Below are 12,113 nucleotides of genomic sequence, written 5' to 3'. Positions count from 1 at the left end.
AAGCCCTGGAAACGGAGTCAAGGGAACAGATAGAGAGCAGCAGAATCAGATACTGGACCAGCATGATCAGAGAAACAAAGTCACCAGACAACAAAGGTAGAAAAAAAATAATTTTATTTTCATTATAGTGTTTGGAATATGTCCACTTTGAGAATCAGGTGCTGAACGTTAAAAGTTTATGTTTATTTACTTATTTATGGCATTTTATCCCATATTAAACATGAATTAGATTGGAACCTGGGTTCATTTAATTTTTTTTCCTGGAGAGAGTAATGTGTTGGCCGCTGCCCCCCCCCTCCCCCCCCCCCCGGGTATAGCCAGCTCTGCAATTGTTTTTTTGGGGGGGCACAGAGGTGGACGGGGGGGCGCAGGGGTGGACGGGGGGGGGCGCAGGAGTGGACGGGGGGCGCAGGGGTGGACGGGGGGGGGGGCGCCGAGGTGGACCGGGGGGGGGGGGGGGGGGGGCGCCGAGGTGGACCGGGGAGAGAGCCTGTTGTTAAAAATTTACCAGCACACCACTGGAGATGGCCATATGTTCCTGTGGGTATCTCTAGTGTTAGCGTGCGCCAAGTTTTAGCGTGCCTCTAGCACAGCTTAGTAAACAGGGCCCTAATTGAATTTTTTGCGTCGGTCTTCACTGAGGAAGATGTGGGGGAGATACCTGTGCCAGAAATGATGTTTAATATTGATGAGATGGAGGACATGAAAATGTAATAGGGCAATTTGACAAACTAGAGTAGCAAATCACTTGGACCAGATGGTATACACCCCAGAGTACTGATAGAACTAAAAAAATGTACTGAGCATATGCATAGGCATGGATTAATGGGACAAAGCCATGGGGAATCTTGCCTTACCTATCTGCTACACTTCATTGAAGGGGTGAATAAACATATGAATAAAAGTAAGCTGGTTGATATTGTGTATCTGGATTTTCAGAAGGCATTTGATAAATGACTCCTGAGGAAATAGTCATGGGATAGGAGGCAATGTCCTGTTGTGGATTAGGAACTGGTTAAAATATAGAAACAGAGAGTACAGTTAAATGGCCAATATTTTCAATGGAGAAAGGTATAGTGTTCTGAGGTTCACATTCTCATTACTAAATCCCACTCTGGTGTGTTCAGAAAGTGCACTAGTGCCATTTCCATATGTTAGTAAATAAGTCCTTATTGCCTTGATTGGGACTCTGTGGTAAATTATGTGCACACTTGAGTATTAGCATCAGGCCTTTTTTTTGAGGGGGTACTTGGGAGTACTGAGTACCGGCACCTTTTCCGTTGTCTGCTAAAATCGACCCATGGGCCCCAAGTTTTAATGAAAAAGCTCAGGCTCTACACAGCAATTCTGCCTTGTCATAGGTTCTGTGACTGGTTGCAGGGGGCCTAGCTATTGTGGGGTGGGTCCCTCAGTGATCACCCCACCCTTGAAGGGTGACCTAGCATTTGAATACCGGCACCTTTTTTTGCTAGAAAAAAACACACTGATTAGCATGTAATAGTGCACTTTGTTTGCTCAGCTTTATACATCTTGTAACAGCTTTGCTTCAGACAACTGGTTTGAATTTAGATTGGAGACACTTTTAAGTTCTTCATCACTTTTGCTATAGCAATGAAGTTAAAAATATTTGTGTGTAGATAGGAGAAAGTACAAACACTCGTTTTTCTGCTTATCATTTTTAGAGGATTTTAATCGTTTGCTTCTAGTTCTATTCCTCCAACCTGTTTTCTTTCTCTACTGTGTTCTTTCATAGTCTTTTCCTCTCCCTTTCTATTCCTCCCAGCATTCATCTATTCTCCCTTAACCTTTGGCTTCAGAAGCATGGGTTCCTCCGGACTAGAGGTCCCTCTTTATTTCAAAGTAGCCTCGGGCTTTGAGGGCTGACACTAGGACAGCAAGGCATTCAGGACTTGCTATTCTTGTATAATATTTATATTTTAGTACTACACTCAAAACATTGAAAAAGAAAATCCTATGAAAGAAGCAGAGATCATTTGTAGACTCTCATGCTTTCTGTCCTGAGCCATCCTGGGTAAAGCTTCAAATATTTCAGTTCGTTGCTGTGCACAGTATGAGACATACTAGAAACAGAAGCCCAAATGCAGTGTCCTCTGTGTGTTGTTAGGAAGGTCTTTTTATCTTTTTGGCTTTGCTGATCAGACTTTAAACATTGTCAGTTTTGCTATACATTTTTCATTGTTTTGAGACCCTCACCAAGGAATGTAGTAATAAGAGCTTGGATTCCATATTGTTTCTGAAGATGAAATGGAATTTTATTTTCTTAAGAACAGATTATTTTAAAGTCACGTTAGTTCATCTCAACAAGCTGCTGTTTGAGTTTTGGGGCCAATGTGCCAAAGTGTACTCAGTGTGGCTGTAAACATGGTGTTAATGTGTCTGATAAACAGCAGATGTTAAGAGGCAGATGTTAAAGAATATGTATACTTTTTACATACAGACTGTCCTGGGAATGTAGGAGATTTAGGGCAAACTAGGTGGGAGGGGCTGATGAATGACTGGTGCACACATTATTAACTCCTCATCCTACCAGGTCCCTCTAATCCCCTACGCCTCAGCGCTAATCTGGCTGGTGGAAGGTGAACAGCAGCAGTGGGCATCCTTCATCCACCTTAACCACTACCTCCTCTGCTACATGGGACCCAGATGGGACTTCGAATGGCATTGCACTACAGTGCCCTGCACAGTTAAAGGCATGAGTCTGGCCTTCACAACAGAGGAGGGCACTGAGACACTGCTGCTGTCTTCCTGCTTGGCTAGTTATCATGGGAGAGGGAAGAGTGTGTGTGGAGATCTGGGATGGATAAATGAGGGGCACACGGGGATAGGTAAAGGGGGTGGGAGGGAGAGAGAGAGAAGACTATTGCTTCCTCTCTTGCATGTGCAAGATCCTCTCTATTCTGTACTATAGAACCCACAAAGAGAGAGAAAAAATTCTACAGACACGCAAGCAAGATTGGAAAATTACTTAATAAGTATTTGAGGCCTATTCTCTGCTATTTGGCCCACTATGCCAGTGATTAGGATGTCATCCTAGCAGTGTTTGTATTTTGTTGAGAGGCAATTTTGAAGTAAATGACTTGCAGCTGTGCAGTAATTTAATTATTTTTTTTTTCAGTTTTAGTTGCGTAAATAGCAGCTCCAACCCAGAATTTGGCTCACGATGATTAAAACAATATTCAGAGATTCTGAGGAAATTGGCAAGCTTTTTTGACCTCTACTGGACAAAATTTTATGCAGCTTAGAATATGACACCTTAACCAAAATGTGTCCAGGACTCAACACCCCCTCTTCCCCCCCCCCCCCCCCCCACCCACACACACACACTAGTATACCTGCCCAATTGCAAAGTCCCTGATGTTAGATATAAAAAAAGGAACAACGTGGTTTCTGTATGAAAAATTTGTTGAAATAATGCATTATACTTATCAGTGATGTGCCCGGCACAGAAAATAATGTGACTTTTCTAAACGTTACATCTTGAGTAGTATGTTTGCTGCTCAGTGCTGTAGCTAATGAATAAATTATTTTGTATTGTGCTTTTTCCCCTCATGCAGAAATCGGAAGTGCTGGTCTGACTGCCTTCCTGTTTTGTAACAGCCAGTTTGATTAGGAGATCAGAGTGTGTTCGCCAAAGGTTTAATTCTTATGGCCTCAGCCTTGTTTGATCTCTTTCCTACAAAAGTCCAGGCAGCTGGACACTGCTATGATACTGTACCTCTTTTACTAATGCATTGTGTGCTCTGTCATCATCTAGGAGGACTTCCAGCTGTTGAGCCATTCCGGAGAGGTCTGACCGAGCTCATGGATGTCTGCCAACATGTGCTCAACACATTTGAGGTATAGCCATGTTTTGCTGGCTCAAGCATTTTTAAATGATATTACATGTCTGTCATTGTTAATGACATGTGGCTAGTGGGAGTCTTTCATTGTAACTTGTTTGTGTGGTCTTCATAAGTAATTCAGAACAGTGCTAGCACTTTCAATGCCATGCTGATGGATTTTGACCATGCTTGTTTTGTAGTAGCTCAGAGCAAGTTACATTCAGATACAGTAGAGGGTTTTTTTTTGTGTGTGCGTGTCCTCGGAGAGCTTACAACTTGTTTATCCCTGAGGTAGTGAAGGATTAATATACTTGCTCAAGATCACAAGGAACTGCTGTAGGATTAGAACCTTTGCTTTTTTGGTCCTTCACTTACTGTTCTTATCATTAGGCTATAAACTCCATAAGCCTTGCTCACAATTAGGTCTTCTGATTTTAAGCATCTGTGAAAGTTAATTTCAGTGTTTATTTTCTGATTAATTTTGAGAGCTTTTTAGATGCATAAAATAGTGTTCAGTGTTTTTTTGTGATTCGGACACATTTTAGTTGTTTCTAGGGTAGTCAAATATCTTTACATTTATTCTGATCCCTCTCCCTCCTTTTCCCCAAATATTAAATTATAGCTCACTGCAGTTTAGCACTCTTCCTGCCCATTTTCAGCATGGCTATTGTATCACCAATTCAGGCCTCTACACTGTGCCTTCCATTGGTTCCCTATATTTAGCTATTGCTCCTCTGAGCATCTTGTTCTCGATAACTGTTCTTTCTCTTCACTTCTCCATCATAAAATTGCTCAGCCCTGACACTTGAGCTGCTAGTACTGCTGATCTTCATGTATATGGGATGGTGGTGGTTTTGACATATAAAATGTTAATGTATATGAAATACTCATGAGAAAATTGTGTTTTATAGTATGTGGAGGGGCATTTTTGATATGTCCAAGTCCAACTTTGGACATTTTACTCAATTGAATCTTGTCTTAAGCATCTGGCTTGTTTGTCCATTATATCACCCTTCACACTTTTTTTGCATTGAATAACCAAATACAAAATGACCAAAACATTGTCATCAAACCTGCAGACAAAGGAGAGACTGTAGTCATTATGGACACACACAAATACATTGACGGACAAAAGACGGCTTTCAGACAACACATATTATAGGAAACTGACTGTAGAGCCCACATAGACGACATATTAACCAGGATGTCACCACTGAGGGACAGCGTTTTACAAAACCAGAACACTGCATGAATGATTTTAAGGTGAATACTAAAAGGAAACTTTTTAAGATAATCCAGGAATGTAAGACCTTTGAAGTCAAAATGATAAAATATTTTGACATTCACCAGACAGCACTTAATAAAGATCTGTTTTCTCTATCCCGCTATAAACCATAAAATTCTACTGTTGTCACCTTGTCAGCCATCCATCTTTCCCTGTTTCTCACCCACCCAGTTCTCCCTGTTTCTCACCCACCCAGTTCTCCCTGTTTCTCACCCAATGCTTTTCTGTTTCACTTGTATATTGTGATAATTGTCAACATTTGCTTATTTCTGATCTGAATAAGAAGGGTTACCTTCAAAAGCTAATCAAAAAATGTGTTGTTAGTCCAATAAAGGTATCATCTTATTTTCTTTTTTTGTGTTTTATTTCTATTTATTACCTTTAAAAGTGGACTAACGTTGCTACCACATCACTTTACCTGAAATCATTTGTTCGCAAAGTTTTTGCTATGATAATATAATAATTTTATTATTGTAGCTCTGGCTGATGTGTCCTTTTTGTTAGATTCAGAGTAGGTTAGCAATACAATAGAAATAAATTGGGCTATAACTACCAATCATCTATTTACTGCCAAATGGAAATTTATCCTCAATATTTTTTTTCCTTGTTTTAATCTTGTACAAATTTAATTTGGGAGCCAACTAATCCATTTATCATAGCACAGTTGGTAAGTGTCTTGCAAAGCATGCCAGATTAAACAATCTGTGTCATCAAAATTGTAACTAAAAATCACAAATGAAAGGCTTTAACACCTTGATGGCTCCTCCCCATTGTCTAGTTGTCGTCCGCTTAGCTTGCTGTCCATTTTTGGATAGGTAAGTTTATGAATTTCCCATGCTTGAACCACCAGCTCCCCTCATGTCTTATACCTGACCTCTCAATCCTTTTTCTCTGTTTGTCTAATTCATGCAGCTTTTATAAGTTTATTAAGCAAACATGGCAGATACACCAGCCTTCCTTTATGGCTATACTGTTGATGTCTGGATTGGCCATGGTCACTTTGGGCTGGTTAGTCCAGTTTTCACAAAAGCGTAATGCATCTTTATCTGTTAGGGTTGTAACTGTGGCTGCTCCATTTGTGCTAATAAGTCATGATGGAAAAATTGTAAGCCACATTGAGCCTGCAAATAGGTGGGAAAATGTGGGATGCAAATGCAACAAATAAATTTTAAATAATTAAATACTGTAGTTATACTACAATTTTATGCCATTGGCTTGTATTCTCCATTTTTTGATTGTATCTCTATTAGAGAATGACATGGGGATGGGGACAGATCCCACGGGGCGGGGTGGGGAAGGGGACAGAGCCTACAGGGTTGGGGACAAACTTTGTCCTTAGTGTCATTTTCTACTTTGAAGTCTGTTAATGAGCTGGACTGTTGTTCATGTTTGCGTGATGCCTACAAAGATATTTTGATTTTTTTTTTTTTAAAAACAAGCAAACAATGCTGGCCACAACTAGCAAAATTTGCATGGGGGATCCTGTACATTCTGTTACTAGCACATCTTCTAAGAATACATCTTCTATTGCAGGAAGGACTGTGGAAGACAGGAGAACTAGACTGAATCCTGAGATTAATGACTTCTTATTCATCCACAGATTAAAAAATAATAACAGTTCTTCATAGGGCATATTTCTCCCTTCTAGGGCATACAGAATGGGTTGTATTTTGTACTCCTGGACATTTTAACAGGGTGGATTAAGATTCCTTGGGGTACTAGAAATCAGCTATTGTTGGGGTTGGAAGTGTAGACAGTAGTAGTGGGAAGGAGGGTTATTGCTGCTCATTGTTATTGTTTTCTATTTGTAATTTGTACACAGTTGCACAGCATATTGTTCCTTTTTATACTTTAATAAAAAGATTTAAATATAAAATAAGTGTTCGAGGCTTCTGCAGATGAGGACAGAACCTGCGGGGATGGGGACAAACTTTGTCCCCTTGTCATTCTCTAATGTCTATCTCAAACACGTTTAAATAGTATCATGATTTAGTCGCTGCTACCTCTGGTGGTTGACTAGTCCAAGCATCTATCATACTCTTAGTAATGGAGTATTTTTTCATGTTCTGTTTGAATGTTCCTGCCTATCATAGACCCTTGTTCTTGAGAATTTCATCTTCCCATACTTTATTGAATTTTAAGTTTCTTATACTCAGCAGTGGCGTTCCTAGGGGGGCGGACACCCCGGGCGGCAACCCACCCCCCCCCCCCCCCGGGTGCAGCGCGGAACCCCCCCAGGTGCACGCCGCTGGGGGGGAGGGTGCCGCAGCGCGCGCCTGGTCAGAGTTCCCTGATTTCACGCGTTCGCTGGAGCTCCCTCTGACCCGGAACAGGAAGTAACCTGTTCCAGGGCAGAGGGAGCTGCAGCGAACGCGCGAAGTCAGCGAACTCAGAGCAGGCGCGCCGCGGCACCCCCCAGCGGTGTGCGGGGGGCCCACCGCCCCCCCCCCCCCCTTGGTACGCCACTGATACTCAGATACTGCTTTAAACTTTCTATTGATTTTGTTTTTGTTTTTACAGACAAGTATTAAGGAATACAAAGATCGTAAAGAAAATGAGATGGAATAGCTCCTGGAAGATAATATAAGATTTATGTGTATATAATTTATTCTTTTATGTATGTTTTTATAACAATTCTGGAACATTCTGATTTTTTCATAATAAAGCCCAGACTCCATGACCCTTACACATAGAAATGCTATTTGTAATTTTTTGTTTGTTTTCTATAGGGAAATAGTCTAGTTCTGTTAAGTTGAAATCTCAGAGAGGTCAGGGTATCTAGTAAAGTCACTGAACTGCCCTGCTTTAATTAGTACATTAGTATTTGCTCTTTCTTCCATATTTCAAAGTTGTTAATTGGGTTATTGGTAACTGTTGATATCTCTATTACAGTAACTCAGCAGTAACTCTCTCCAGTAGGTAGCTATTTCGCATCTTGCTGCCACCATCAGAAACTGGAGGTGCTTGACCTCTTAAATCCAGTTTGAATGTAATGGGAAAAGCTTTGATGGTCTTGTTCAATTGAACTTAGGATTTCTTCCATCATTTTAATGCACTGTGCCCAGAACCCCTTCATATAATCACTCCCACCACTTAACGGTGGAAAGTACCTATTTGACCACAATTCCACCAGCAGTTAGGTAAATATGGTGGCTCATTTTGTTCAAGCACATAGACTTACAAAGTTACATAGGTTACTATCGGGCTCATTTTCGAAAGAGATGGACGTCCATCTTTCGACATAAATCGGATCATGGACGTCCATCTCCCAGAGACGTCCAAATCGGTATAATTGAAACCTGATTTTGGACGTCTATAACTGAAGTCCGTCGCAAGGACGTCCAAATTTCAAGAGGGCATGTCGGAGGTGTGGTGAAGGCGGGACTTGGGAGTGCCTAACACTTGGACGTCTTTGAGCCATAATCGAAAAAAGCAGGGGCGTCCTAACGTAAAATTTGGACATTTTCACCCGGACGTGGTGTTTTTACGAATAAGGCACAAAAAGGTGCCCGAAATGACCGGATGACCTCCCGTTACTCCCCCAGTGGTCACTAACCCCCTCCCACCCTCAAAAAACATCTTTAAAAATATTTTATGCCAGCCTCTATGCCAGCCTCAGACGTCCTACTCAGGTCCATGACAGCGCATGCAGGTCCCTGGAGCAGTTTTGGTGGGTGCAGTGCACTTCAGACAGGTGGACCCAGGCCCATACCCCCTCTACCTGTCGTTTGTGGAGGAAACAGCGAGCCCTCCAAAACCCACCACGAACCCACTGTACCCCCCTTCACCCATAAGGGCTATGGTAGTGGTGTACAGTTGGGGGTAGTCTGTTTTGGGGCGCACAGCACACATGGTAAGGGAGCTGTACCTGGGAGCAATTTATGAAGTTCATTGCAGTGCCCCCTAGGGTGCCCAGTTGGTCTCCTGGCATGTCAGGGGGACCAGTGCACTACAAATGCTAGCTCCTATGGCCAAATGGCTTGCATTTGGACGTCTTTGGTTTCAAAAATCGCCAAAAGTCCAGTCCATGTCTAAGGACGTCCAAATCCAAGGATGTCCTTGGTATTTTCGAAACGAAAGATGGATGTCCATCTTTTTTCGAAAATATGGTTTTCCTCGCCCCAGGATTTGGACGTTTTACAAAGACATCCAAATCCCAACTTGGATGTTGCTTTCGAAAATGCCCCTCCCTGTAAATTTGTAAATCTATGTGCTTTGAAAATGAACACCTTTATGAAGCCTAACCGGTCAAATGCCATCTATATAACAATTTATATGTTTTTCTAGAGATTTTTGCTATATTAGCAAAGAATCCCCCATTCCCCCAAGTGTTCTTACTATTCCTGTGTCTGAGGTGTCTGCAAGAACATAGTATGTATCGCAGGTTCAGCTTTTCTCCTCTCCCCCCCCCCCCCCCCCCAACTTAGTCCAGTCTCTCTTTCTTCCTTCTCTGGCCTCCTCTCCTCAGGTCTATCACTGATCCCTCACCTCTCAGTCCCCTGTGATCCTGTCAAGTTTACATCAGTCGCCAGCGGCAGCAGCCCTAGGAGCAGCAGCATAACAGGCTGCCTTCAGCCAACCCCTGGGTGCCGTGTCTTGCCCACAGGAAACTGAGGAGTGGGCAGGACATGGCAGAGGGAAGACCTAGGGGCTGGTCAAAGGCAGCTTTGCCATGCTGCTGCCACCACTGGTGACCAATGTAAACTTTACAGGACCACGGGGGCATGAGATAGATGAGGGAGCAGTGCCAGACCCACAACGAGGGGCCAGAGAGAAGAGGAGAGATCAGAGTAGGCGGGAAGAAAAATCGTCCAGGTAAGGTCAGAGGCTGGTATTTTGGCAGCCTTAATTGGTGGCACCATGGACCAGAGCCTCACCTGGTCCAATGGTTAAGCCAACCCTGATATGCTCCTTCCATCTTTGCACATGCAATTCCATATCATCAAGCTGATCAATCCATAGACTGGTGGGTTGTGTCCATCTACCAGCAAGTGGAGATAGAGAGCAAACTTTTGCCTCCCTATATGTGGTCATGTGCTGCCGGAAACTCCTCAGTATGTTCTCTATCTCAGCAGGTGGTGGTCACACACAGCAGCAGCTCTGGCTAGGCCTCCAAGCCTAATTTTTAGGTTTTGTTGAGTGCCTGGGGTTGAGGGCTCTTTTGAGCAAATGCAAACCTGGTGGTGCCAGGTCCCTCCTTTTCTCCCCCCTCCCGCTGGCTCCGTTAAAAAAAAAAAAAAAAAAAAAATTTTGAACGTCCTTAAAGGCGTTTATTTCGACGTTTATTTAAGCGTCTATTGCAGCTACTCACTGGGACACCAGGTCGTTACAACTCGGAGCGGACAGCAGGTAATTTTTACCTTTTTATAGCGGGCAGGGGGTTCCCCGATTCTTTTCCTCGTGGCATATGGCGTCGGAGGGCGAGGGCGCAAAGGGTCGCTCCCCGGGTCGCTTGAGCGCTTCTAGAGGGGATGCGGGGGTCTTAAAGCCTGATTCGCCCTTGTTGGGTGACAGTTTCGTGACCGATGAATGTCCCGGTCCTTCCTCCGGCGTGGCGGTTTTTCCCGCCATAAACGCCCATCCCCCGCTCCTCGCCTCCGCCATCTTGGCCGGCCACGCGGCTCGGACGGCTTCTTCTTGGGCCGCCCTTGAGGTTGGAGACATTAATGCCATGAACGCCCTTAATTTGGGCGACGGCACAGAAGCGGCTAAAGTTAAGAGCCGTTCTTCCCGCGCGGCTCCTTCGCGGAGTTTTGCGCCGGACGCCATTTTGGATGCGCAGCATGTCTCTCCCCCGCTATTGCGAGCGCCGGTTGAGGGTGCGTCTAGGGCTGTTGCCCAGGCTGCGGAAGTGCACAGTCTGGGGGGTTTCTCCCCCGAGTTTGTTTTGCTGCTGCATCAGGCCTTCCTCATGCACAACGCTGCCCCTGCTCCCTCGTCTGGTAAAGAGGTTGAGGTTCCCAGAGGTAAACGTCCTCGGGTTGATTCCCAGGCCTTGGAGGAATTTGTCTCCTCCGATGTAGATGAGGGCAGCGTGTCTGAGGTCTCCCAACGGTCCTTTGCGGATTCCTTGGAGGAGACGGATCCCCGCTCGGATGGAGCGGATGACCCCTCTGCAGCGCGGCTTTTTAGCCCAGAGGATTTGCCCAACCTGTTGTTACAGGCCATGGACACTTTGAAGATTTCCTCTCCGGAGGACGTCTCTCCCTCAGCCCCTGTTGGCTCTGCCATTATGCTGGGGACGAAGCGCCCGCCTAGAACCTTCCACGTGCATGATGCCATGCACACCTTAATTTCGGCTCAATGGGATGTCCCAGAAGCGAGCCTTAAAGTGGCTAGGGCTATGTCCCGCCTCTATCCTTTGGCTGTGAGTGAACGTGAGGCCTAACTGTGGCCTACCGTGGATTCTTTAATCACTGCGGTGACTAAGAAAACGGCGTTGCCGGTGGAAGGTGGCACGGCCCTAAAGGACGCCCAAGACAGAAGATTGGAGGCGGCCTTAAGGTCGTCCTTTGAGGCGGCTGCTTTAAGTTTGCAGGCCTCAGTTTGCGGCTCCTATGTGGCCAGGGCGTGCCTGACTATGGTGCAGCGGGCTTCCCCCTCGGATCATTCCTTGAGGGCTGATTGGCCGGCCCTGGAATCGGGCTTAGCCTATTTGGCAGACTTGCTGTATGATGTCTTGAGGGCCTCAGCGAAAGGCATGGCTCAGACAATCTCTGCGCGGCGGTGGCTTTGGCTGAAACATTGGTCTGCTGACCACGCCTCTAAATCCCGCCTGGCTAGGTTGCCTTTTAAAGGCAAGCTGCTCTTTGGGGTCGAGCTGGACAAAATCGTGACCGATCTCGGCACGTCTAAGGGCAAGAAATTACCAGAGGTCAGGGCTCGGGCTAGTACTCGTCCCGGTACCTCCAGAGGACGGTTGCAGGAAGCCCGTCGGTACCGCCCGGGCAAGTCGGGTTCCTCTGCCCCCTCTTCCTTCAAGAGGA

At 44.8% G+C, this 12,113-nt stretch overlaps 1 protein-coding gene across 1 annotated transcript in view; it reads left to right on the top strand.

Annotated features, from left to right (window-relative positions):
• The window catches only part of LOC115458707 (DNA-directed RNA polymerases I and III subunit RPAC2-like), a 39,498-nt gene extending 31,679 nt beyond the window's left edge, over positions 1-7,819 (top strand). The window contains exons 4-5 of the mRNA XM_030188533.1: positions 3,776-3,858; positions 7,648-7,819. Coding sequence (XP_030044393.1) covers positions 3,776-3,858; positions 7,648-7,695 — 131 coding nt within the window. The 3' untranslated portion in view covers positions 7,696-7,819. The remainder of the gene's footprint in view (positions 1-3,775; positions 3,859-7,647) is intronic.
• The last annotated feature ends 4,294 nt before the right edge of the window (positions 7,820-12,113 follow it).

This window comes from Microcaecilia unicolor, unplaced genomic scaffold, assembly GCF_901765095.1.
Source record: "Microcaecilia unicolor unplaced genomic scaffold, aMicUni1.1, whole genome shotgun sequence".
NCBI classification, from domain to species: domain Eukaryota; kingdom Metazoa; phylum Chordata; class Amphibia; order Gymnophiona; family Siphonopidae; genus Microcaecilia; species Microcaecilia unicolor.
This window is presented reverse-complemented; position numbering and strand designations above follow the sequence as displayed.